General features: G+C 54.0%; 2 protein-coding genes across 5 annotated transcripts; one reads left to right on the forward strand and one right to left on the reverse strand.

Moving 5' to 3' along the window:
* The first annotated feature begins 624 nt into the window (after positions 1-624).
* On the forward strand, positions 625-26,859 carry OTOP2 (otopetrin 2). 2 transcript variants are annotated; one of them, XM_052808885.1, is made up of 8 exons: positions 625-888; positions 20,802-20,988; positions 21,596-22,033; positions 22,519-22,655; positions 23,187-23,245; positions 23,922-24,055; positions 24,509-25,398; positions 26,529-26,859. In XM_052808885.1, the coding sequence occupies exons 3-8, from the start codon at positions 21,628-21,630 to the stop codon at positions 26,697-26,699; spliced, it is 1,797 nt and encodes a 598-aa protein (XP_052664845.1). In that variant the 5' UTR covers positions 625-888; positions 20,802-20,988; positions 21,596-21,627; the 3' UTR covers positions 26,700-26,859. The 2 variants fall into 2 exon arrangements, with proteins under 2 accessions (XP_052664845.1, XP_052664844.1); XM_052808884.1 differs by lacking the exon at positions 26,529-26,859 and having other exon boundaries at positions 24,509-25,690.
* Positions 7,942-20,607, reverse strand: USH1G (USH1 protein network component sans). Of its 3 annotated transcripts, XM_052808886.1 has the most exons (6): positions 20,216-20,607; positions 19,792-19,972; positions 19,389-19,485; positions 17,566-18,388; positions 9,081-10,322; positions 7,942-8,353 (listed from the first exon to the last, which is right to left on the reverse strand). In XM_052808886.1, the coding sequence occupies exons 4-6, from the start codon at positions 17,727-17,729 to the stop codon at positions 8,350-8,352; spliced, it is 1,410 nt and encodes a 469-aa protein (XP_052664846.1). In that variant the 5' UTR covers positions 17,730-18,388; positions 19,389-19,485; positions 19,792-19,972; positions 20,216-20,607; the 3' UTR covers positions 7,942-8,349. The 3 variants fall into 3 exon arrangements, with proteins under 3 accessions (XP_052664846.1, XP_052664848.1, XP_052664849.1); XM_052808889.1 differs by lacking the exon at positions 7,942-8,353 and having other exon boundaries at positions 9,077-10,322; XM_052808888.1 differs by lacking the exons at positions 19,389-19,485; positions 19,792-19,972; positions 20,216-20,607 and having other exon boundaries at positions 17,566-18,514.
* Positions 26,860-26,954: the final 95 nt, after the last annotated feature.

Raw genomic sequence — 26,954 nt, forward strand, 5'->3', positions numbered from 1 at the left:
TGGGCAGGATGCGGCCAGGGCTGCTCCCTGGCCAGCAGCAGAGACGAGCCCAGCACAGCCCGATGGGTGCCCAGAAAGCCTCCACCTCCCCAGCCGTCCCTGGCCTGCTTTCCAAACCTGACCGGCCGGGTTTCGGGGTGCTGGAGGTGTGCCAAAGCACCAGGGCAGCGGGACAAAGGCATTCCCTGGCACCGGAGTGGGCAGGACGCCGTGCCAAGAACAGCACGTGCCGCTCGCCTCTCCTTCCCAGCCCCCGAAACACGAGCAAAACCCCTGGGGAGATGCTGCCTGTGGGTGCAACCAGTGGCCGGCTCATGGCTGTCTGTCAGTGCCCTCGAGGGCTGTCCAGCACCCACGAAACCCACAGTCGGGGTCCGCACGCCCCTGGGCATGGGTGGCCGAGCGCATACACTGCCGTCAAGCACCCACCGCTGCTCCTCGGGCATCGCTCGTGGGTTGCAAAGTGCCGCAGGGTTTGCTTTGGTGCTCGGTGCTCTTATGTAAGGAAGCGGGAGAGCTGTGGGGACGAGCCCTGCTTTATAGGTCAGAAAATGGAGGTGCGGGGCAGTTAGGGGATTGGGCTAGGTCAGCCTGTGAGTCAGTGGCAAAGGAGGGACCGGCGCGGCGGAGGCTTTATTAGCTGATGAGGGGTGGAGCAAGGCTCCGCAGGCAGGCAAGGAGCCACGCCGAGACACGGCATCGACCGAGCGGGGTCTCGCTCTCCCGCCCGGCACGTCCCCCAGCACCCTGACCCACTGGCGATGCGGCCCCGGCCCCGCTCCTCCTCCTCCTCCTCGCCGTGTCCCTGAGGGGCGTCCAAGCCACTCGCCCCCCGCCGCAGCCCCAAACTCGCCCACGGCGCAGCCAGGAAGGCGGTGATGGAGCAAGGTCAGTGAAACAGGTTTCTCCTCCTGGGTCCCTCGAGCAGGCGTCCTTCCCCGTGCGGGCTGGGGAGCTGCAGACTTGTTGACAGCGGCTCTCGTTAGCTCGGTTATTGAGCGGGGCCGAGGGCTGGGCTCTCCGCTCCAGAGGTAGCGGCTCGGATGGGGCCACGGCCACCCCGTGCATCTCCCCGTCCCTCCCCAGGCGGACAGCCGTGCTGCTCAGCCTTCCCTAGCCTTGCAGGACCCCATGGGAGCCCCCCGCCCCAGGAGGTGTGCTCCGAAACACCGATGGGGCCGGGGTGGCTGAAATAACGGGTGTTCGTGTGGGAGGTCTCCTGTGCTGGGGACCCAGAAGGGTTTGGGGCCGTCAGCCCCGGTCGACTCCAGTACCGTGGCCCGCAGCCGCCCCCGGGTGCCGGCACGTCAGCCGAGCGGCCGGTGCCAAGCTCAGGTGTTGTTTGTGGCTGCAGAGAAAGGCCAGGTTGGGGGTTTATCACAGCTGATGTAAAAGGCAGCATCCAGGCCAGCTGCCAGGATCCTTCCTCTGCCCTGTTCAGGCCTTTCGCCATCTCGTTGGAGCTCCCGCGTGCTCTGTGCTTCTCGCCAGCACTGCCCATGGCCGATGGCACTACACACCAGGGACGGGGAAACGTGGAGGTCAGCCATCCCGCCCGCGGGCATGTTTCCAAAACGCTGCTGGAGAGCCCGGGGGAGGGTGAGGGTGGGCGAGGGTCCCCGCTGCCAGCGCCTGGGTTTGCTGTGACACAGCTGCCCCAGACAAGCTCTGCCACTTCCCAGCGGTGAGATAATGGGTGGGGAACAAAGGGATGTTGTAGCAGCCGGATCCGTCCCCGGCGCCTCCCGCGAAGGCAGAGCCCGTCCTTGGACGAGAGCAGCGTTGTGCTCAGCGCGCTGCCGGCGGTGCCCGGCTGCAGCCTCCACCCGGGCACTGGCAGGCTGTAGCCTCACCAGACCTGGGAAGGGGACCCCAGGGAAATCCACCCCCACCAGTGCTTAAATGCTTGCGTAGGACTTATCATCTGGGTTTAGGCGGTTTCTGGGCCGGATCGCCTCCTTGCAGCCCTGCACTTGCTGCTCCAGCCCGGTGCAGTACCACGGGGGGTTGCGTGGTCCAGGCTTTGTCCAGGTGTCTTCTCCGGTGACAGCCCCTCCTGGTCCCACGGGGACCTTCGGGGCTGGGTGGCTCTGCCGGCTTTGGAGAGCACTGTTGAGTTGGAGCTTGGTGTTCTGCAGCAGGAAAATATAGTTGTTGTCAAAGTGTTAAAGCTCAGACGAAGATCAGGGAACAGGAGCAGCGAGAAGGTTGTCCCGTCCCTCTGAAAAAGCAGGAGGCTGGGAGAGAATGAAGAAAACCGTGATCGCCACCGGCTCTTGGAGCTGCTCCGGGGCCCAGGCTGGCATCGCAGGGCTCTGCCGTGAGTGGGGCAGGAGGTGCTGTGGGACAGGCAGCACGTGCGTCGACGGGTTCTGGCTGACCCCACGCCAGCTGGGGGTCACGCAGCCCCCCCGGTGCCTTCGCTGCCCACCTTCCTCCCACTGAAGCATCCGGGGCAGGATGTACGGGCCGTCCAGGGCACCAATCCTGCAGCGCCGGTGTTCGTCCCAGCCGACCGCATGGTCTCAGCTAGCACCGTTACTGAGGAGTTGGTGTCGGTATTGCCCTGGCTACATAGGGTTTCCCACTCCCTTCCCACCCACCGTCACCTCTGGGACCCACATGCTGCCCTGCTGAGCTGATCCCTCATTCACGCAGGAGATGTCCTGTCGCTGGGGGCTGTGCAGGGCTGCTCGGTGCCCTCACCTCGGCACATGGAGCAGCACAGAGCCAGCTGGAGTTGGAGTCAAGTCCTCCTAAAACACAGTTCTCCACAGCTTCGGTATCCCCACCAGCAGTGCTGGGCATGATCACATCCTCACTGCTGATTTCAGGGCCATGCCAGAGCAAGCCAGGAGTCCAGGTGTCACAGGGACCAGGGGTGCTCAGCAGCTGGGGACAGAGATCAGACGGTGCCTGTGCTCGAAGCACACTTATCCCCAGTAGCATCGCCAGCGCTTAGCGGGATGTGTCCAGACCAATGCCACGTACCTGACCGCAGCCACATCTTCACCCCAACTCGCAGTCCCCAGCTATGAGCCCTTAAATCCCTCCCTCCCTCCATGCTGCTGGGGAAGGAGCCTGGGAGAAGATGTCTGGCTTTTCCAGCTCCACGCAAGCCTGTAGCTCCCCCTTAACCCCCAGCCCACCCAGCCTGAGCATCAGGGGGCTCTGGGGGGGTCTCGCAGCTGGGGCAATTCCTTTCACGCTTCTGCAGAAACAGCTCCTTACCCCTGCTGAGGCTGGAAAAAGTTATTGCAGCCACAACCCTGCAATTACAGAGCAAACCTGCACTCTGGCCCTGTACCAAGCCCCGTGGGAGGTGCTGCCCTGCTCCTGACCCTCATTCAGCAGCAGTCGGGGATTTTATCTTAACACCCAGGAGGGAGCATCTCCCTACCCTGCACCTTGAGCGAACAGCCTGCCCGCACCAGGTGCTGCGGGCAGACCACCAAAGGCAGACAGGCCCGGGGCACCGGTGATGCCCCACATCTTTCTCTGCCCTGACTCCCCCCAAGAGATGCTCAGTGCCATCTGCGAGTGCGTCCCTGTGCTCCTCCGGCCACCCCGGCTAAGAGCAATCTGGGGTGATAGGTACCGGGACAATGGGTACTGGGGAGCTCACTCTGGCCCCGAGACACTTGGTGGCAGAATCCACGGCATCACCTGATATTTTGCTAACATTTATGAATTGCATGAAGCAGATGTAGAAATAATTTGCCCTGTTAATACCTAAAGCCAGCATTAAAAGAAAACAACACTTCATTTCTCCCGCTTTCCTGGCCTGCTCAGGAGCTCTCTCTCAGGGAGGGCACGCTGAGCCGTGTCCACGTTGCTGCCTTTTGGGGCACTTTGGTTTTAGGAACAGCCACGGAGGGTCCCAAAAGCCATTACAAAGCCCCTGTGAGGTGCTGCATCCAACCCAGGCCGTATCAATGCCGCATCCAGCCCTGCGCTCAGCTGCCGGGGGGGCATCGTGCGAGGCATGGCAAAGCCGGGGCATGCCGTGGGTGTTCTGCACGGAGCCCCTTCCCGTTCGCCTCCGTTCCTGCCACCGCACATTACTCAGCCACTCAGCCAGGAAGTGAATCCCGGCGGGATGGGCAGGAAATACTTAAGCAAGTGGCATGCAATGGCCCGCGCTGGCCTGGCAGGTCCCAGACCCCAGCGTCACCCTCCGGTGTGGGCACTGTGGCTGTCAGTGGCTCCAGGTGAGGCTGGAGGAGAGGAGCATGAGGCAGGGCTGAGGACTAGGTGTTCCAGCCCAGGGGAGATGCCTCCCTGTGGTCTCCTCTGCCCATAGGACCTACGTGGTGTCCTGTGGGCAATGTTCTTTCTCGGTTCCCATGCCAGCCCTGCGTGGCATGGCTGAGCATATGTGCCATCCAAGGGGAACAGCCAATAACCCCGGTGCTGCCAGCAGCTTGGGGGAAGCAGCCATGTCCTCCCCCCGGGGCCAGCCGTGGTACCCAGCAGCCAAGCAGGGATGCTGCAACATTCACTAGGCGCCTGCAAACCTGCATCTCCAACACCATCGCTGCACACCCTCGGTCATCCCTGAAAAACCTCCCCTGCCTTCTCCCTCCTCCAGACTGCAGTCTGGGCACCCAGCCAGCTCCTAAGGATGGAGAGACAAAAGCACCTGAGTGACAGCGAGTGCCAACACATCCCCCTTACAGCAGCCACATGGGGATAAGGGCAGGGCCTGTGAATTGGCATCACTTTTGTGAGTGATGCTCCTCCAGTCGAGGAGCCGGGGCTGTCTGGCTCAAGGATGGGGTGTCCGTGCTACAGCCAGACCGCTGGCACGGCCCCTTGACCTCGCTCTGCTCCCTACACACCACCTCCTGCACCATTGAGGACAGGGAAACACATGTCCAAGCTAAACCCAGGGGACTGGTTTTGCTAGGAAACCCAATTTAACACAGGCACAGGGCAGTTTGGCGTTCGTGGCTTGGGGCGTTAAGGGATGACCGTCCCCAGGATCGCAGGTTCCCTCCTGGGGAGATGCTGCCATCCACTGCCACGGTGCCCGCAGGACCTGCGCCGTGTCCAACCACCCAGGTGCCGCGGGCAGGCCAGCCACGGGCAGGTACAAAGGCCGGTGTTTGCTCGCTGGCAGCACCGGGTAGGGAAACCTGCCGCCTGGCTCGGTTTCTGTTTGGGAGGGTATTTAAGGGTGTTCTCCAGGGTGTGCCAGCCCTGGCCTCCACCCTGCTTTCACAAGCACCCTCTCCGAAAGGAGCTTGTTGTTCTCAGCCATGGAGCAGATGCAATTAGCACCGGCAAGGTTCCCCCACGGAGGCCAGGTTCCGGACAGGCAGAGCATTGATGGGGCCCGTCTGTGCTGAGGAGCTGGGGACAGCCACGTCCCCTCCCCATGCCCAGGGCAAGCAGAGCCCGGCTCCACCACAAGCCTGGTGGGATGCAGCAACCCAGCCGGCCAGAGGAGTTGGTAACCAGGGGACTTCTCCTGGGCTGGGGGGTCTGAACGCCCTGTCCTTCAAGGGCTGCATCCCCACACTTCGTGGGAGACAACCTGGTTGAAAACCGAGGACCAAACCCAAAGCCAAGCAACACGCGTGAGCCCAAAGAGCAGGCGCTTGCTCTGGGGCTGCTGGTGCCTCTGACAGCCACCCCTGTACCCACAGACTGTCCTCCTCACCCCACCTGGGGCAGCTGTGGGTCTGAGCCCATCTCTTGGGCTCTGCAACTCTGTGTTGGTGCCACAGCTCAGTTTTGGTCTCTCCCTGCAGTTGTGGCAGTGACCACGTTGGTCTCGGGGCTCAGCTCAGCAATCCCAGGTGGCATTTCTGGGCTTGGTCTTAGCTGCGCGGGGACGTGTTGCATGGCTCTTGGGTACCGTCACATCACCTAACCTTTTCACTGGCTCTTTGGAGGAAAGACAGGTGGGGAGAAGGGATCTCTGGCAGCATCAGCCCAACATCAGCAACTGCTTCGGTGCTCCTAAGCAAAAAGGCAAAGTTAGGGAGTGTGCAAACCCCAGCTGCCCGGCAGCCCCCAAATACCCACCGCATCCCAGTGCCCAGCCCGCAAAAGGCTCTGGCAGGTGCCAAGCCAATAGATCCACGTCTCCTTGTCATCCGCTGGGATAAACTGGTCCCCACTGCACTGGAGTGACAGCGACATGAGCCAAGGCAAATTGCTCCCCTCCCATGTCCGGCACAAACCCAAAGGCACAATTCATCCCTGGGGAAATTGGAGCCGGCAGCTGGTTCGTGGTGGGCAGCTGGTGCTCTGCTGGTTATCCAGAGCAAGGTCAGAGGGCTTGGATGAAGTCACACATGTGCATGAGGACAGGGGTGAATTTAGCCGCTGTAAACTCACGCGAACATTGGCTTTAAGTTACGGGTGCTGCTCCCAGCAGGACTTGGCAGCCGTCCTTCTACCCCGCCGCATCCCTGCTGCCTCGCATCCCCAGTGGGCAGTGGGTCCCATCCTGCTCTCCCAGAGCCTGTCCCGGCAGAGGGAGCTGTGACATTAGCGAGCTGAGCCACCGCTCTCTCTGCTGGGACAGCAGGCCCGGTCTTTGGAGAGGGACCAAAGAAAATAGTGCTGGGGCCCTGGCGCCGTGCAGCCTTCACAGAGAACTCGCCAACTCAGCACATCTGATTGCTCGCCCTTTTGCCTGGAAATCAAGCCAAGAGTTATGCAGAACTTGTCATTTCAAATATAAAAGCGCTTCTAGCTCTAAAAATCACTTTGAAAAACTCCTTCTCAGTTTGCATCCATGCAGAAAGATCTTGGACTTTCTGTGCAGCAGTGGTGTTTAGCTGATGCTGGAGCATCTCTGTGTGCAGGGGCATAAGGCTGGGACTCCACACCTCTCCTGGTGGGGCTTCAGCCACCTGGGGGGCAGTAGGACAGAAAGCCACCTTGCAAAGATCATTTCTTGCTTGCAAAGAGTATTTTTCCTCCCCTAAACACACACACACACACATATCCAGGGCATGCACAGGGCAGGGAGCAGCACAGCTTCACACCAAACAAATCCCCATCCTCCAAACAACAAAACCACAGTCTCCATAGCTCTGAAGGTACAAGGGTGGTCCAGATCCCAGCCAGACCCAGGGTGAGCACATACAGACTGCCAGGAGTCACTGTGCTCCGGTCATTCCTTATCATTTGCATCCTTGAGATAAGGCTGGATAAGCAGTACCAGTAACAACATGCGGCATTTCTCTGATCTGGTAGTTTGCATCACAGCCTGAACAGGCATGTTGCCAGCACCCCATGGCAAGGGGCTGTTGACTCTCTCCCATTAGGATATGTCACTGCCCAGGTCCCCATCCTGCTTCTGCACCCCAGAAACACTCCTGCCACCCAGGAGCCATCCGTAGATCGCGTACGTAAAATGGTGCAGTGGAGCAGGGAGTTGAGGGCTCAGAAAGAGAGTGCAATGGACAGCGAGAGATGCGATGGGTCCATGCAGAACACCTAATGCTATGGCTCAGAGGTGCATTTTGAACACTCATGCATCAGAGATGCTTGGAAAGGCTCTGGGCTGCAGCCCGGTGCTATGCTCGGTCCTGGGACACTCCTGGAGGTGAAAGTCAAGGTCCTTGGCACACAAACTGCTGATGCAGCTCAGTGCCCTGGAGAGATGGGACAGAAATATTGCCTCTGTGGGACAGCCATTTGACCACTGGAAAGCAACTATCAACATGTTCAAACCACCATCTTAATTTTGGATTGTCACCCTCAAGACAGCACAGACTGGACTCACAGACGTGCACCTGCTGGCTAAAGTCAGGGCTGGCATGTCTCAAGCTGAACAGCCCCAAGCCATGGTAATCAAAACTCCCTTCCAAAAACACAGCATCAAACAATGCAACCGAGAACCAGGAGAGAGATCAGAATTCCCCCATCCCTCTGCTTCTCCAGCCCAAACCCCAAATCAGCCACTTGCTGAAGAAAGAATGGATTGTAATTATTTATTTCGGGTCCCTTTGAAAATACCATCACATATCTCCTTCCATTCATGGCTTCGTGTGGTCTCAGCCTGTGACAGCACAGTGTCCTAGCCAGCTGTGCAGCTCACTTCTTCCTCCAGCGAGCAGGCGACCATCATCCCTTCAAGGTTGGCAGGTTGGAGCTGCCTGGGCCGATCTCAGCAGTCGTCCCTCCGAACCAGGTACCGCCTGGGAGCATCGCACAGACAGGGAGCAGAGCGACGGAGCAGGAGGGCAGTCCAGAGGGACTGGTGGGATGGCTGTAGCTTTCAGCTGCCCCGGGAAGGGAGTCTCTGGCTTGTGTTTTCTGGCAACTTAGAACTGGGTTTGTTTCTCGATCATTAAAAAAAAAAAAAAAAAAAAAATGACGATGGTGCTATCTGCAAAGGGAAAGAGAAAAATCTGTCAGCACCCTGAGGATCCAAGACTGAGCTGCACTGAAAGCCTGTAAAACCAGCAAGAAGCACACAGATATTTGAAGGCTGGGAAGCCCGAAGAACACAGTGGATCGGGGCGTCAGCAGATGTGACAGTGGGGAGACCCACACTAGTGCCTTCCCTTCACCTCTATGGCAGGCACGTGGTCCTTCGAACCAAACCAACCAATCCTTGGAAACACCATAAAACAGCAACAACTCCAACCCAGACATGCAATCTCCAAAGGTCTGAGTAAGATCTCAAGCATTTGGGGAAGGATTCCCAATGCCACTGGGCCCTGCCGTCAGCCTGCTCCCACCGGGAGTTGCGGTTGATTTCCTAACGCCTTCAAAAGGTGAAGAGTCAAGACAGGCCTGAGCGTGGTTGAAAGTCCCAGCTACAGGGACTCAGAAGAATCAGACCACAGAGCAGTCTGCATTCATACAGGTTATGAAACAAAACAAGGGCTTCACGTCCTGCCCAGCCACATTAGGGCTGTTGAGTAATGAACTAACGCTATTGCCACCTCTCTGAACTCTCATCGTTTCCACACGAGCAGGAATTTGCCCGCACACAGAACCACTAAGGTTACCCGGACTCCTACTCTTCCAAGTGGGCTGAAAGCAAGACCTTATTCACATCTCAACCTGGTAAAGGGTTTAATCGCTCAGAGACCCCATCTCCTACTTACAGTTCAGTGTCTACAATGACGTCTGGCTTCTCCAGAGTTTGTCGTCTCCTCTGGATGGCATCCACAATCTTTTTCCTGGGGCCCAATGGGATATTGATGCTCTTCAGGTCATTGTCTGAACATAGCATGAGGGCCTCCAAGTCAATCTTCTCCTTCTTCAAGACAGAGATGAACTCAAACATGTGCAGGGAAGCCAGAAAAGTCTCCAAGGGGCTGGTGTCTGGTTCGTCGTCATCATCTAAGCCCAGCTCCACCTCATCCCAGGGTAGCTCCTCCGCGTTCCTCTCCTGCAGGCTGTTGGCACTGCCAATGCTATCGTTGAGACTTGGCGAGCGCTGCAGGCGGCTCCGCAGTTTGACACCTACCCCATCTGTGTTGTCATCACCCAGCGTGCCAGTGTCCTCCCGGCCGATCCCAAAAAGCCCACTGCTGACGTAGTTGCGCCGGAACACCATGGTGCCCAGCCCGGGGCGGTTGAACAAGGAGTCGTGGCCAGAATCAGTGCTGACTTCCGAATGGGCTGAGTCCATGTGCAAACCTGGGTCACTTATGGCACGGGAGACAGTGTCTTCATCCGTGAGGAACATGTCTCTGATATTACGCCGAGTCCACTCCTTGGGGCTGGCGTATGTGCCCTGCTTCACAAACATGACGTCATTCCCCAGCTGCAGACCAGACAGAGACCGCACGCTTTTCCTCCCATCCTCGTAGATCTTGAATGTCCCATCCACGTGCTTCTTCTTCTCTAGCTTCTTTTGTATTTTTGTCTTTCCCTTGGCTGTGCCATGGATGGTGGCTTGTGAGTATGGCAGGGAAGTCACCATAGACATCTGTTGGAACTTCTTGCTTAAGGTGCTACTTGAATAGCTGGAGAAGCTCATGGTATCCGAATTATCCGACATCTCCTTTCTGTACCGTTTCTCCATCCTTTCGTGGTGCTTCTTCTGCAGCTTCACGCAGTCCTTAATCCTCCGCTCCGCATCCCGAAAGGCCTTGTCCTTCAGTTTGCTCACCAGCTTGGGGTTGAGGCTGCTCTGCTTGGCAGCAATAGAGTCCAGGTATCGCACACACTCCATGTGCCCCTTCATGGCAGCCATGTCCAGTGGGGTGTGGTAGTCATTGTCCAGGCACCAGATGTTGGCCCCAAAAGAGATGAGGAAGGAAAGGCAGTTCAGGTGGCCGTTGGCTGCTGCCAAGTGGAGAGGGGTGTTCCCCCAGATGTCACATTTGTCTGGATCGCCCCTAGACAGCATGAAAAACAACCAGTTAGCATGCAGGCATGGCTGACAGACTCTACTGAGATATTCTCAGTTGTGCAGGGGCAAATCAGCACCATGAACTGTTGCCTCCTCGAAATATGAAGCTACAGGCTTCTGGCCCCTGCAGCTTAATTTTAAGGGGGGGTCTTCTGGAGGGGTGTACGACTGACGTGGAATCACATGCCTGACACGCAAGTCTGCGGTAATTCCCATGGCTTGAATTTAGCTCTCAGGAGACGTATGTTCCTGCATCAAACCAACTTTTGGAGGGAAGCAAGCCAGATTCTGAATAGCCCAGAACTGAGATACGGGGCTGATTCCAGCTCAGACCTTAAGCTTGTTATAAAATTTCAAATCTCAAACATCCTATTAAATTCTAGTCAGATTCTATCTTCAGATCTTGCCTTCATTCAGATTCTGTGGAGAGACATCCCAAAATACCTCTCTATACACCACACCCTGTGTGGGACCCCATGGGCTCCCACCATGATGGTAGCACCACCATGATACAGCCATCCTCAGCAATGGTTCTGAAACCCACCAGCTGCTGCACCTTCCCACCCTCCTCCTCATTGGTGCCTGGGGAAATTCGGGACACAAGAGGGCACTTCGCCTGTAGAGGATAAGAGCAAAGTTGCTGGCATTGTCCTTGGGGTTTTGCGGGGTTTTTTGCTGTACCATGCTTGATCTCAATTGCATGGCTTGAAGCGCATTGATATTAGCACATCCTGAGAATCCAGTTTCAGAGAAAGTGGAGATTAGGTTTCTGTACTCCTCAAGAGGTAGACACTTGACTAATGCCATTAGCATCTCCTCTCACACCGTGCCGGCCCCTACCCCAGCAAGCTGCTGATGGGGCACAACCGCTTGCCCACATCTCCTGCCTCCCGTGACAGGACGGACACAAACTTAGGATTCAAGGGAAGTCTGTCCTCCTGACATTCCTCTGTATTTGTGATCTGCTGAAACAAGAGATAGTTCACACCCCTGCTGGCACCAGCCTTTGCCCGAGCGCGTGTGCTAATGATATGCAGCCAGCAGCAGTATCTGTCAACAAGGCGCTCTCCCTTCGTGCACATGGATAAGGCAAAGCCTTTTATTAAGGCTGTGCAGCTCCACCACCCTCAAGAGCAACTCCCTGTGGGCAGCAGGGCTCTGACAGAGCCCTGGCTCAGCACAGCTCTTGCCCGTTTCCACATCACCCTTTCAATGAGCTCTAGAGGAACCTAGCACCGTCCCTCCACCACAAAGACCTCAGCTCCAAGCCCTGGTGACACCAGGAGTAACTACTTCAGAGAAAGAGCACAGAGATCACAAGAGCTCAGGGACTTCTTTCCCCTGCTGCTTTGCATCTTCACCACTAGCACCCATGCACAAGAGCCAGTAACAGCCTCGTCCAGCACATTGACCCCCCCCATACTGGGGGCAGGCTCCCTGCTGCTCGCTCTGGACACGGCTGTTCAGCAAACAGCAGAGCTGGAGCAGAGCTGCCCGGCTGCTGTAATGACTAGTTTGCAATCCTCAGGGTTTGCCGACATCTCAGCTATGTAATACTGAAGGAAAATGATTCTGCAAAAGGCAGAAGCAATAAAGACAGCGTCCAGAGGTTAAGATGCAGATTATTTGGACCCAGATCCTGGCTGCACTGCCTGAGAACTGCTATGAGGTATGCTCAGCTTTCCCCTTGTGGGACTACCAGCAGTAGCTCCACCACGCTCGTATTTTCACAAAATTTGTAGAAACTTAGTAAGTACAACCTTGAGCCTGCTGGCAAATTCAGCAAGTCAGTGAAAAGGCTCAAAACTGCGTAAGGGCCAGAAAGACCCACAAACCCTGCAGGACTTCTGTATCCAGAGCCTTTGACAACTCTCACAGAAGCAGAAAAAGGCTTCAAAGATGGGTGCTAGGGAGGAGAAGGGCAGGAGATCACGGGGTTGAAGAGCCATGAAGCCAGCAGAAGGAGAGGAGGGAGCTGCCAGTACTGCAGCAATGCCGAGTTTCCAGGAGCGGTAACTCCCCAGCCCTTGCCTCTACCCTCGTAGTGACATGTCCAGGCTGGGAAATTCATGGGGAGGATAAATATTTGATGAATTGCAAGAGAGGAGTAAATTATTGATGGAGCTGGATTAAAGAGCCAGTGAAACTGGAACTGCCTGCACTGGCAGTGGGACTCCAGCGCGTGAAGGGTTGGTTGTTTGTTTACGTATGCTCTGAATGGGCACAAGTGTGCCCAACATGTGCGGGCAGATGAGCCAGGGCACCATGAGGGTCCCAACATGTACGTGGACTCATGATGTGGACAGTGACTTAGCAGCGGACTCCCTACAAATAATCTTGCTCCCCAAGCCAAGCGTATGGATGCTCGATCCATAAAGTACATCTCCGAGCCCATTCTCATGTCTGTCTGGTTCAGGTGGCAAAGAGCAAAGCCAGGGAGGTTTTGGTGGATTCTTATTTGAAGGTCTACTATCTTCAAGCTTTTCACTACCTCAGAGAGTAAGTGAGGAGAAAGAGCGTGAAAACCAGCTTTCCCTGGACATTTCCACTGCCTAGAAACAAGAGTATTAGAGCAAAATTAGATCTCTAGGTCCTTTTGCCCTATAAATGTCTGCCGCAGGCACTAAAAATGCATCAGAAGGAAAGAAGAACGGCGTCTTGCAAAGTAGAGGTGTTTGATCCAGCACAGATAATAAACATGAGGCCCTCCCTCTGGCAGGTGTCTGTCTGAGCAAAACTTCACCTCCAGGGCGCTGCACACGAGGAGATGCTGACTGCAGGGTCCACTAAGTGGGAACGTATTTTAATAACAGGTGTAAAGTGCAGCACTTCTCAACTTCAAAGCATTTTCGAGTGCTGAGTCAACTCCTGTAATAATCATTATTAAAAACGCTGTTAATTGAGCCCCTTAGGTGGACATGTGTATCTCCTGAGTCATTGCGTTTGCACCGTGACACGCACACTCACTCCCTTCCTGCCGGTTTTTCCCCTCCACTTCTCCCATAGGATCTCAATTAGCCGGGGAATCCAGCGGCACTTACATACGTCCTTCCCTGGCCACACGTGTGAAGTTCCTCTGATAGCAATGGGCTGGCTCACCCCCTGGCTCATGGGTGTGCGTGAAGGATCAGGCCCTCAGACCAGGAGCCAGCTAGATGCGGTGTCTCTGGCTCCCATAAAACACTTTTGGATATAGGAAGAGATAAAAATCATTTATGGCTTGAGGAAAAAAACCCACCAGCTTCAGCATAGACAGTCAGGGCAATGACCCAAGCAAAGCCTAGAAATGAGCCAAAAAGATGAGGTTTTGGACTCAAAGCAGAGCCTTGGATCCTGTATCCCAAGCTTTGTCCAGGTGGTGGTAGGTCAAGGATTCAGCTTTCCTCCAAGTTCAGATCCCCCAAAATCCAGCACAGATGCTGTAGGTGAGGTTCATCTCAGGGCTCTCTGCCTCTTGTACCAGCAAAAAGCTAGGCTAGCAGCTATTGTTACTGGTGATTACTAAAGCTGGCTGTACCGCAGTAGTGCCTTGGGGCACGTCTACTGGCTCAGCACTTCACCGTGCCCAGATCTCACGCTGGCTCCAAGCAGCCAGCTCGGGTGCCGGAAGCGACGAAGCTGCGACAGCACTCCACCCTGCTCCTTCACCCTCCCGGCAGGTCATCACCCAGGGAAAGATTCCCACCAACACGGCCGCGCTGCTCCCGGCACCCACGTGGCCGTCAGCCCTGTGGCGTGCAGAGGATGCGCATCGCCTTCACGTGCCTTGCTGCAACCTCCACCGCAACCCTGCCCCAGCCAGGGCAACATGACTCCCTCGAGCAGCCCGGCTGATGTCAGGAGCCACCTCGTCTCCTCCAACCCACTGCTGATCCACTCGCACCCCTTTGCCATTAACATCCAAAGCATCCGTGACCCCCATTTTTGTAAGAAGAGAAACCGAGGCACAACTCTGCAAAGAAATGCCAGGTGACAAAGCTGACTGCAGACCTGTCTAGCAGAAGGACATATCCTCACCTCTCCTGTGGTCCACTCCAAGGCAAGAAAGCCTTGGCCATTCCCAGTCGAGGTCCCCAGACCCATGGCTAACGGGAGCTGGACTGATGCCTGCCACTGCCACAGCACTTCATAATGAACCACACTGAAGAATTACTGCCTCTGAAAAGCTGCAGTACTAAATGCCAGTTAGCCTGCCTTTTCCCAGACATCATGTTAATTGAGTTTGCTTCCTCGCTGGAGCCCAGCCAGGAGGAAGAAAAAGGCTTTTTGTGTTGCAGACAAGAAGGATGAGCCACTGCTGATCCGTCCGTCCCAAACGCTCTCTCCATCCCCATGCAAAGGTGGCACGGAGGCACAGACACATCACCAGCTGTTATGGACAGAGCAATGAGCCTGCTTCATTACCCCTTCTGTGTGGGCTGAGACAACGAACTTTCCTCAAGGATCCACCCACGGATTTATTATACTTTCTTTCCCCCTCCCCATTTCAGCCCTACACCACAATCTGCTGAACACACAGGTGTATGAATGAGGCTCCTTCACTGACGACAGAGCCTGGATAATCCTAAGTGCCCATCAGCCTGGCCTGCAGTGGGGTGCGACAATCAGAGCCGTGATTTTTGCCCCCAGCAGCCCCCCTCCCACAGCCCTGCTTTCTCAGGGTGCTTCTGGCCAGCCTCATGAGGACATTTCATAACAGCCTGGCCCCAGCACTCAATCTCCTGGCTTGTCTGGGCACCAGTATCACTGCCCAGCGCTGGCAAGGAGGATTCGGTGTTTCTTGCTGGACCTGACATGCGGAGATAAATGCACGAATGTAAACACATCCTGCAGCCCCACAGACGCACACTTTGCTCCACCATCCATCACGTAAAGGGCACTGGGCTTTTGCCAGGCTATTTTCCCTGTCAGGAACAAATGTATATTAGGCTGTTAATTAAACAGCAGCCAAGCTGCACTCAGACATGACTGAGCCCACGAGGACCTTTTAATCCAATGTGAATTTATAAAAGGGGCCCCTCTATGGAAAAGCAGCCCTCGGGCTTTGTGGAGAGACAGAAACTGCTGGCTTCGATGCGTGGGTTGGCAGGGCAGGCAGTGCTGCTGCAGCGCGTCCTGCAATGGAGGCAGGCGATATAAGGAGATATAATGATATAAAGAGATAGAAGGTCAGTCTGAAAGGCCCATGCCGTGGATGAACGCCCCTCCAGAAAGGCTTTGCGTTTTCAACACTTCAGTGCTGGCTGTACTGTAGTAGTGCCTCGGGGCACGTCTACTGGCTCAGCACTTCACCGTGCCCAGATCTCACGCTGGCTCCAAGCAGCCAGCTCGGGTGCTGGAAGTGATGAAGCTGCGACAGCGCTCCACCCTGCTCTTTCACCCTCCCGGCAGGTCATCACCCAGGGAAAGATTCCCACCAACACGGCCGCGCTGCTCCCGGCACCCACGTGGCCATCAGCCCTGTGGCTTTGCCTTTCTGGAGGGGTGTTCAGCCACGGCATGGGCCTTTCAGACTGACTTTTTGGCCATCAAAAAGTCTTTGGAACTATTTCTAACTTCTGGGTCTCATCCCCAGAGATCCTGACCTTGTCTCTCTGGCCCTGGGTGGCGATTCATCTCCCAGCAGGAGCTCAGAGCAGGTTTCTGCTGGGCACAGTCTCTCCTGGGAGGCACACAGTAAGTCACGCAGCCCCCACCCAGGGAAATACCACGGGGCTTTCAGCCCAGGAGCATCTCGGGATGCACCCCTCAGAGCGATGTCTTTCTCCCTTCCCTCTGGACTCTGAAATCATCTTTTCCTGACCACACTTCTATTGCATCAGGCACTCAAGGACTTCTCAAAGTGACTCTGTACACAGCCTTTCTGACCCCAGGATCTGAAAAGAAAATGCTTTACAATGGAAGGACAGCAATGTGTGGGGGAGCTCTGCCTGTAAGTACGGCTGGCTGGGGCCAGGGGAGCCAGCTGAAGGTTTTGCACAAGCAGACCAGAGTATCAGGAGAAGCTGAGAGCCCAGGAACAGGCACAGTGGAGATGCGGCTGTTTGGGTACAAGAGCTGCAAACACAGCCCAGGGTGGACACAGAAAATCCCTAGCTGGGAGCTGACAGCCCCACCAAGCCCTGACCCAACATGAAGAAGCAAAGCCCTTCCAAGGAGGCATGATGTACATCCAGGCTGCCGACCTCAGCAGTATTCAATATTAGAAAGAAATCAAAATCAGCACTGCCACCAATCTCTCAACGCAAGGCAGAGGCCACCCCACCTTGGATGCCTTTAGATGAAATGCTCAGAAAAGCTTCCAGAGTGGAAGGAAGCGCTGGCATGTGCTCCCTTGGGAGGTTGGTAAGAACAGGAGAGCCACGTACTGCTCGAGAAGGGACTACGTATGGCAGATCTTGCCTTAGCACAGACCTTCTTGTGTGGTTCCCCCCACACCAAGATGTAAAGCCCTCCAGTCTGACAAGTCCGAAATGATATTCTATGATTCTATGATAAGTCCCCCCAGTCCCACTCCCTTCTCTCCACCACATCCACGCTTATGGAGTCAGAGACCCTCAGATTTGGCAGCCCAGGGTGAGGTACCGAAAGACACATCAGCATCGAGCAGCCCCCGGGGGGGAGACTGAGCTTAAAGAAATCTGCTCTTGGGGATCCTGCTCCTGAATTTCCTGGGGTCCAGGTGCATGACAGGCTGCCTGGGGGTCACATATTGACACCTCGCTTTGGGTAAAACAGACAAGTGTCACCTACTGCCAGCTGGCACTGCACACATCTCTCTATGTGAGCATTTCTGGGGACAGAAGGAGCAGTTATTCTCTCTGCACCCTCATTTAAAAGGGCTTTTTTCGTGGCAGTGACCCGATGTGCTTGCACTTCAGCTCTGCCTGTCTTTACAGGACCTGACCCAGGACTGCAAAGCACTTGCTGGGGAGGACCCTGTCCCACCTGGGGAGCTGCAAGCGGGGTTTGGGGCAGAAGCGGTTATAGGGTCAGAGGAGCTGGGAAAACAAAGAGCGGTTATCAGGAGCGTTGGGTTAGACTCAAAGCACCACAAGGAGAGAAAAATAACAGAGGGGAGGACAGGAGCGGGGTTGTTATGGGCAGAAGCCATCATTTTGTGGGGCACCTGCACCCACGCTGACCTGTGAGCAAGGAAGGGGGAAAGATGGGGTCCCAGCTACCCTGTCCCCCGGCACCAGCACCACTGTGCATTCGCCAACGCTCACCCTCTGCTGACAATGAGGCGCAGGGCATCCAGGTTGCCGTGGTAGGCGGCCCATAGGGTCGGGGTCATGCCATCCTCGTCCGGCGAGTTCAGGTCCTTCTTGGTGGCTTCCTTCAGGAGGTCCAGGTAGCCGTCCCGGGCTGCTCGGTGGTACTGGTCATTCATGGTGGGGAGCGGTCCCCGGGCGAGCGCATGGGTGCCCAGGGGGGCTCAGAGGATGGGCATGGACGTGGGGAAGGGGGAGCTGCCAGGAGGGCCCAGCTTGCCTCGCACAGTGCCGCAGTACCAGGACACCTGAGAAGTCCTGGCTGGGGAGGCAGGAGCTCCTCCAAGCCCAGCCAGACAGGCTCTCCAGTGTTTCCCCTGGGTCCTAAGCATCCTCCGGCCCTGACGGCTCCTCACAACAAACCTTTCACGCAACCAGCTCCACGGCACATTAAAAGCTCCAATTAAGCATCATCGCTGCGTCGGGCTCAGCCGAGCGCTGTGGGCGCAGGGTCGTGCGGCGATGACTTCCAGGGTCTATATGTCCCCTAAGCGGAGCAGGCTGCCAGAAAGGCTCACGGGCTGTATCCTACCCAATACCCCTGCATGCCCCTCGCCGTAGCTACCCCATCTCGAGTGAGGGTCAGCAGCAGCCACAGGAGGAAGCGTGGGCTGATGGAGTGCGAGCCCCCGCTGCTTCCACTCACAGCCCCCTGAGATTAGGGCAGCAGCTGGGACCTGGATGGATGCTCCTGCTTCGTGCAGAGACGGCTGAGAGCAGTTTGGTGACTACCCCTGATTTCAAAGCAACACCGGGGGTGTTCGCAATTCAGTTTTTCCTGGTAGGAAAAAAAAAAAAAAGATATATCTATATCTATATATCTCCCTAGTGTCACTAGGAAGACAACAGCAGACCCAGTCACCATCCCTGTCCCCCAGCAACCCTGCCTGTGCCCACAGGGCTCCGTTTTCCAGGGAATTGCACAACAAACTGCAAAACAGGAATCCATGATAACCCAAAGTAACTCATACAAGCTGGAAAAATGCCCTTCCTCACCCCCTCTCCCTCTTTGGAGACCACAAAAAAACCCCAAACCAAACCCGCTCCTGTCTATAGCTCAGTACTTCTACTATGATGTGCATGAGGGGCAGTGTCTGGCCTCCAGTGTCTTTTATGCTGACACAATTTCTGGCTGTGGTGAGCCCTCTGGGGAGATGGACAGCCCCAGGCAATGCCTCCAGCACAGGATTCCCAGGCCCTGGGCACCCTCTGCTGTCAGGAGAGACAAAGCCAAGCCTGGATGTTGACCAAAGTACGAAGCTTTCGTAGCACATTGCGCCCAACAGTGAATCGTATCCCTTGGGACACACTGTCATGGAGGAGGAATTTCTTGCTCCTCTTGTGCATTTTGCCTACCACGTCCTGCCTCTGGGGATGGAAATCTCCAGGACTGGACCCTGCGGTCCCCACCATGGCCCTGGGACAACACACAGGGTTTGGAAAGGGTGAAGGCAGACCCAGCAGATGGGTGAGAAAGGGGGGAAAGAGTGGAAAATGGGGAAAGACTGAAAGACAGCAGCAGAGAGGGTTGGAAAGTAATGAGCAGAAAGAAGGAAAACCAGAGAGAAATACAGCTTATTTTTGTAAGCAAAGAAACGCTCCAAGACAGCAGGGTGGCCCTAAAGCAGTCCCAGGTGCACCCACACAAGCTGCAGTGATTAACCCCGGGGTGACCGACATGGAGTCACCGTCCCGGCTGCCCGGGGACACCTGTAAGTGCACCAGAGAGAGGGTCTGTTCCCCATACGGTTTGCTCACATCAGCAGATTCGTACTCACCTGCTCAGCCTCCTTGGGTGAGTCCTGATGGGCTGTAGTAGACATCGGAGGTATTTGCCGCTGGGATCCTTCCAGGTGAAAAGCAGCATAGTAATGTCTGCAATTCATTACCAATGTTATTTAATGAATTCTTGTATTATTACTAATTAAGCTTGTTATGCTGTATGGTGGCTCCCAGGGGGGACTGGGAGCATTGCCCAAGGCAGTAAAACGCTCTTTCCTCTGTTGCTGGCTGTTAAGGACAAAAGAGGAAGGATAAATCAGTGCATTTAGCCCAGGGGGACTCTGAACCTCTGGCCTCTGCAAAACATCACCATTATCAGCTCAGATTCACTGCACGGGGCGGGGGGGTCTGGGCTTCGCCTGGGAAAGGCTACAGACCGAGAAAAGATCAACCACTCACCCCAAAGAGGAACCCCTGAGGATCAGCAGAGGCCAGGCAGGGCAGACCCAGTACTGCTTGTGGCAGCCGGCTGGTGGCAGCACGGGAAAGACACATGAAGTTCTCCCTGGGCTCTACAGGAGATCCTGAGCTCTCTCCTTCACCATCCCAGGTAGTTCAGTTTGACGCTGTCCCTGTAGTGCTGCAAGAAGGAGCACTGTGGTGAGCGGGCAGCAATGGGACTGAGAAAACGCACAGCAAAGAGCCCCATCTCTGTGCTTGCCCCAGAGGTGGCAAGCAGCAGGGACATCTCCAAAAGAGGCGTCCTCATGAAGGAATAAAATTTGTCCCCATCCACTCAGAACTGCCCTGGGTCCCCCTATCACCCCCACCAAAACATAACAGCTGGGGTAAAAGAGATCTTGACCAAAAGTTCTCCCCTCACCTGGCAAATGCTTGAATCCCATCTGCGTCGTGGTTTGTAACATGATTTCTTTCTTCCTGAAAGGAGAGAAGTTAAGCTCCTGAGGGCCAGAGAAAGGTGATCCCACCCTGAAGTCAAAGGCAGTGTGTCAGCAAAGGGGAACATGGATTCCAGTCCCCAAATCCTGCCCTGTTCTAGTGCTAAACCTTCCTCATTGTTGCCACCATGGGTGGGAAAAGATTGAGCTGCCCTTGGCACTGAATAGATACAAATGCAAATTTCTTCCTTTTTCTCAAAAACGTTCCAGGCGTAGAGCATACTGATGAGAATAGCACAGGGTGAGGCACAGCATTTATTGTGCTCAGTTAAGCAGAAAGCCAAGCCCAAAATCATCAGCAAAGGTAAGTTCATCACCTAACCATCTTCTCTCAAGGGAAGAGATCTCATGCGTGTAGGGAGATGGGTTTGATGGGGTGGCTTTGCTCTATGGTGACCGTGACCCTGCGACCGAGCGGTCCGTGCCATGCTTAGCAGTGTTGTCACCTCATGCCCTCCCCAGGTAAATAACCCTTATCTCCTCATCTCTCTCCTGCTTCCCCAAAATCAGCTATTGCACAAAATGGATCACATGAGTTTCTCTGAGAAGCCCATGAAGCACTGCTGTCAGCTCCAGACATGGTATAAATCACAGAGACATCCCAACGGGTATAAATTCTTTGGCTGACTAAGCTGCAGCAACGGGGAAAATTCTCAGCCTGGCAAGAGCAGAGATTTGGATCCCAGGCAGCAAACAGGTTGGTGGAATGGCTTGCTTTGAATGGTGAATTTGCTTTGTTTCAGGCTTTTCACTGAGAATCAATGAAGTCTCGAGCTTGGCACAGGCAAGGGTCTTAGAGGGAGTGAGATAGCTCACGTCTTTCTTGCAGGAACTGGTATAAGCCATGACGTGATGTTGCAAAGACTCCCAGGGCTTTCTTACTTTTTGCTGGCCTGTTCCTCAGCCAGGAAGTACGACATTTTCTCAAATGTTTAGTGGTTGACATTTAGAAATCAAACCACATTGGCTGTTTGCCCCAGGATGTTTGATCCTGAGAGCTCTTCTGGTGCTTTTGCAATATCTTGCATCAATAAACACCCGAACATTGTGTGACAAATGAGGCATGCTTTGTTAAACTGACCTGGGATCTTCCCAAGCAAAAGTATCTTAAGCAAGACCACAGCCTTCAGGGAACCAGGAAAAGAAAGGTTGAAAATGAGCTTATCCCTCTTTTTGCACTGTCTCAGCCTTCCCCTTTCCTCTGATACGTCCTCTCCTCCTCATCACATGTCCTGCTTTGGTCCAGCCCTGGACTATTCAAAATGAAGCGACACCTCTCATTCATTGGGCTCTCCTCCCAACAGCGTTAACTCTCAGCTAAAGCATTAGCTGAACCATGACCGAGGAGCCCAGGCGGAAGGACAGCGAGATCAGACACCCCAACTCCACTATGGGCTGCGGACACAAGGATGACAAAGCCAGCCTGGCTTCGAGCCAGATAGCATCTTTCAGCCACCAGCCTCATCAGCCCCTCTCCACTCCTGCCTCCAAGGAAGTGTGGAAAAAGGGCGGCCGCATGTTCTCCATCCTGCTGGCTGTGCACTTAGCCCTGCTGGCCTGCACGCTGGTGAGCAGCGGGGCTTTTGAGAAGATTGCCGTGCACGATTACGATGTCTTCTTCCTGCTGACCGTCATGATGCTGATAGTCATCATATGGATCATCTTCTACCTCGTCGGCACCTCCCGAGGCCCAGATGCCATCCTCTGCAAAGATTCCCATGCTGGGCCCATCTGGCTGAGAGGTAGGAGCTCTTGGGGGGCTAGGGCTGGGGGTGAGATGCAGGGTGGACAGTTCATGGGGGCATCAGTTATTACAAGGGAAACAGCAACCGTCTGGGGCACAGTCTCCTCCTCCTGTGCTGGGGCATGGCAGCACGCCCTGCTTCAGAAGGTTAGATCCTAGTCCCACCGCTGGTTTCACTGCCAGGTCTCCCTTTATCCGCAAGGGCTCTTGGTACTTTACACTAGGTTCCTTCCCAACCTTGCCATTGCTCTTGCAAGAGCTGTTAGCCCCAGTCAGAGTACAGGGTTGACTGAAAATCCCTTCCAACCAAAATTATTGTATGATTCTGTTGGTGCCAAGATAATTTGGGTGCCGGGAGAGGAAAAACAGAGGTAGAAGCAAAGCCTCTCCATGGCAATAGTTCCTCTTCTTCCTCACATCTATCTGCATTAGCCCACATGTGCATACATCTGTCCAACCACAGATATTTTGGTTCCTCAACAGGAGGCCTGATCCTATTTGCCATTTTCAGCCTTGTCATGGATGTGTTCAAAATAGGATATTACTCAAGCTTCTACAGCTGCCTGTCTGCGATCAAAATAATCTACCCCATTGTGCAAGCAATATTCGTGGTTATCCAGGTGAGATGGTTGTGCTCTGTCTCAGGGAGGGGTATGGAGACAGAGCCACAGGTGGAAGGAGCTCTGATCTCATGGATGCAGTTCAAGTGGCTCAACTCAGGCCCCCCACCCAGCCCACATCTTCTCCCTCCAACCACGACAACTTCCAGCTGTGGCAACCCACTTTAAGGCATTGATTTAAACTTGTTCCCATACTGTGACATTTTGGTTTACGCCAGGATGGCTTGTCACAAACTCTTAAGCAGCCTGCATCCAGCCACGTCTCCTTTCCTAGGAAGAGCAGAGAGGGAGGACAGTCAGGGCAGGGACTGCCTTGCAGTTTCAAGTCCTACACGAGGCACCACCTGCTCTGGGACAATATCAAGGAGGGAAGAGGTCAGATAGGGACAATTTAGGCAGGAACAGGGGCTGGCCATGGGCAGAGCAATGGCTTCAGCTTGCTCTCTGCTGAGGAGGGAGATCCCTACTTCAGAATGACGTGATTTGCTTTCTTGCTTTGTTGGAAATAATTTCTTTTCTTGCTCCTGCCAGACATACTTCCTGTGGATCTCTGCCAAAGACTGCGTCCACGTACACCTGAACGTTACCAGGTGAGCACTGCTGCTCTTTGAATTGCGGTGGCCCAGAAGAACTGGGCCACCGCAAACCCGCACACACCCTGCACTCTCTCACACAGCTAAGATGCAGCAAGAGGGTAATTCCATCTCCCTTAATGCTGGCCAAAATTAAACCTGCTCAGTCTCCAGCTAGCCTTAGATCCCAGCTCAAGCAGTTGAGGTTCATGACCTGTGGATCTAGCAGGGTTGGGATTCAATTCAAGAATACAAGTGTTACTCAAGGCAGATTAGTATTAAATAAATAATTAGCATTAAATAAAATGATTCATAGCTGACTTTTGCTTCCTTGGGGAAGACAACGATGCAGTGGGCAAGCCTCAGGCTAAAACAAGATCTTGTCCACTTTTGCAAGACTGGATCTACTGGAGACCAATCCAGACCTATTAATCTACTCACTATTGAGAAGCTCTTCCAAAACCAGCGAGAGGAATCAGGCCTTGCTAATTCTCATGAGCATGGACAAAAAATAGGAAGAGAGTAAGAGCAGCAAAGCAAGGGTAAGGATTTCTAGCCTTGACCACTAGAGTCCTTGCCCACTTCAGGCGGCTCCCACAGTCCGTCTGAACTTGTGCACATCTATAACATGGATGGGAGCAACATGGTCTGGAGCCTTTGCTTTAATCTCATGAACCTTTTCCTTCTTCTGCAGGTGCGGCTTGATGCTAACACTGACTACAAACTTAGCAGTGTGGATGTCAGCAGTGACAGATGAGTCCGTTCACAAAGCGCATTCAAAGTTGAAGAAGAACGTGACAGAGGAAATCTTCAGATGGATCCTGAAAGGTAATCTGCCCATTTGTGAAGCCATCTGGTCCAGGGAGGGAGACCATGAGGTAGAAATTATTCTGCAAGTCAGGTTTTATCCTTTTCCAGAAGGCCTATCTAGAGCTGAAGGTTCCTTTAACAGAGCTGGTATGTTAAAAGCCAGGTCTTAATGTTCATTTCTTAATCTGTATCACAGAGGAGTCAGAAAGGTGGAAGGCCCTGTACAAATGGGATGGGAACAAAGAAGGGAAGGAAAAAGAGAGATTTAACCTGCCATCTAACTTCTTCAGAAATAACATTAGCAACAGAAAGCTGAGGTTGAAGTGTCCTTGTTTTCAAAGTGGTTACGTATTCTTCTGTCCTTGGTCTTGTTTTTCACTGACCCTAAGTATCCATTTCTTCAGGGCTGCTAACAAGTGCTGGGTCCTTGTTTTAATACCACTGCATCTATGTGTTCTTATCTTGTTTCAGCGGGAATGAGAACTAGCTCAGCCGAAGAATGCAATTGCAACAGCCAGATCTGCCAGATCTTCAAGAACGGCTACTTTTGGCTGTACCCCTTTAACATTGAGTACAGTCTCTTTGCCTCTGCCATGGTCTATGTCATGTGGAAGAACGTTGGACGCATCATAGACCACCACTCCCACCACATTCACCACCTGAAGTTCAGGCTTTTCCGAAGGACCTTCTTTGTAGGCATCATGTTGGGCCTCATCATTCTGGTGAGTGGTTTGGGAGTCCTTATAGTTTATGAGGTGCAGGTAAATTCCAGCACTGAATCCAGCAAGAAGAGCCAAGCACTCACCATGTACTACATCTTCAACATTGTTTGTCTGGGCCTGATGTCTCTTGTCTGCATCGGTGGCTCAGTCATCTACCGGTTTGACAAGAGAGACATGGATCGGCACAAGAACCCAACCAGGACCCTGGACGTGGCCCTGCTGATGGGTGCAGCCTTGGGGCAGTACGCTATTTCTTACTACTCCATTGTGGCCATTGTAGCCAGCACACCAAGGGATGCTATCAGCGCGCTCAACCTCACCTATGCTCTCCTAATGATTGCTCAGCACACCTTCCAGAACATCTTCATTATTGAAGGCCTTCATCGGCAACCCCCCAAGGAAGACCACAAGCATGATTCTCACCAGAAGGATCTCTACGGACTCACCTTTGTCAACATCAACGCAGTGTCCCTCCGTGTGCCCGACAGTGGCAGCACCTTGGCCCCTAGCACTGCCTCTGGCACTGAAGCCATCCATCCTTCCGACCTCGTGCGGTCCCTCACCGCCCCCAAGAAGATGAACTGGAGGAGGAAGTTCTTAAGGGAGATCTCCATGTTCCTCCTGCTGAGCAATATCATAGTGAGTACATGCAAAGAGGAGAGTTTGTCAGGGTGGGGGAGAGGGAAGCAAGCACAAGGGAGAGGTGTCTGTGAAGGAAAGGATGCAGCCCACGCAAAAACAGTCCTTTCTGTGCCTCCGCTATACAGAGAGGACACTTACTTATATTTGTATGTGTGGAGAGCTGTGATTCCCTTGTCACATAAAAGCAAGAGCAACTGCCCTGGAGTTAAGACATTTTAGGCTATGCCGATAGACCCGTCACTTATCACCAGACTATCAGACAATAAAAGCGGTGGGTACGAGGGAAGAATCAGTTTCAGTATTTTTATTGGCTATTAGCAGATATGTAGACTAGCTTATTAAAAGCAATAAAATACATTAAACCCCTCCCTTACACCCCCAAAGAAAGGATGTGAAGTGACAAACACTTGGGGTGAAGTCTGGGTTTTCTTGAGAAATGGCAGCACGTGTCTTCTCAAAACCCATGGCCTAGGAGCCCAAACGCTGATCCCAGTTGCTGTGAGGAGAAGCCAGTCACTGACAACTTCAGCTGGGATTTCCACTTTCATGAGCAGCCAGGGGACCACAGTTCCCTGCAAAAGAAATGTAGGATTACAGCTGCACCTCCAAAGAAGCCAAGCACATATTATGTCTCTACAGAACCTCCAAATCCCCAGCTAGTCAGTCACATCATGTCTTCAAACTGATTTTACACATAAGCTTACAGAGAATGAGCTGACAACCCCCATGCAACCAGATACGCATGCTGGCTGGGCTTCTGAGGAAAATATACACACCCAAGCCCAGGGAGAGCAAGCTGCTGCCAGCTGAGACCTACCCATACTTGCTCCATCCAAAGAGTTTGAACGTGCCAGGTTCATGCTAACACACAACATGCTCAAGTTCTTTCCTTGGTGAGTGCTCCAGCACCTGGTTCAAGCCTGTCTCTGAGCATAAATCCAAACTGGTCTTAGGGTACAGCACTAGATTAGATTATACTTGATCTTAATGTAAACACAGGCTCCTGGCATAGGTCCCATGCTCAGAAGGTCGCTTTTTTTCCCATCTCTCAGTAGCTGTGATTGCAGGTGCTTGCTGTACCACACAGCTTTCTCACCACAATGTTATTCTCCTGTTTCCCTAAACAGCTCTGGATCATGCCAGCTTTTGGTGCCCGGCCCCAGTTTGATAATGACACAGAACTGAATTTTTATGGTGATTCCATGTGGCCGGCCATCGTGGACATTTGCCTGCCCTTTGGGATCTTCTACCGAATGCATGCAGTGGCCAGTTTGCTGGAGGTCTACATCATGTCCTAAAGAGCTTTCTCACAAGGAAGATGAGATTCTCCTCAACCAATCCACCTTCTTCCTACCCCAGGGCTGGGAGACTGCCCAGATGTCCCGAGGGGTCCCCAGCACTGCCTGAATCATGTCCCCTTGCAGTGTCGGGGCATTTATGAACCGTCAGTGAAGATCATCCAAACATAGTCCAGATTTTATTTTTGCTACTTGTGTGTGGATGTGCATGTGTGTGTCTGAAGTTCTTAAAGCTTAAAAGAAAAAAGGCAAAAA

Source organism: Harpia harpyja, chromosome 14 (genome assembly GCF_026419915.1).
Source record: "Harpia harpyja isolate bHarHar1 chromosome 14, bHarHar1 primary haplotype, whole genome shotgun sequence".
Lineage (NCBI taxonomy): Eukaryota > Metazoa > Chordata > Aves > Accipitriformes > Accipitridae > Harpia > Harpia harpyja.

Bases quoted from the DNA above. Each gene is read 5' to 3' on its own strand.
- USH1G (XM_052808886.1), bottom strand. From the start codon at position 17,729: ATGAATGACCAGTACCACCGAGCAGCCCGGGACGGCTACCTGGACCTC. The intron at 10,323-17,565 runs GTGAGCGTTGGC...CATGCTGTCTAG, and splicing joins CGCCTCATTGTCAGCAGAGG to GGGCGATCCAGACAAATGTG.
- OTOP2 (XM_052808884.1), top strand. From the start codon at position 21,628: ATGACCGAGGAGCCCAGGCGGAAGGACAGCGAGATCAGACACCCCAAC. The intron at 22,656-23,186 runs GTGAGATGGTTG...TGCTCCTGCCAG, and splicing joins CAATATTCGTGGTTATCCAG to ACATACTTCCTGTGGATCTC. The intron at 23,246-23,921 runs GTGAGCACTGCT...CTTCTTCTGCAG, and splicing joins GTACACCTGAACGTTACCAG to GTGCGGCTTGATGCTAACAC.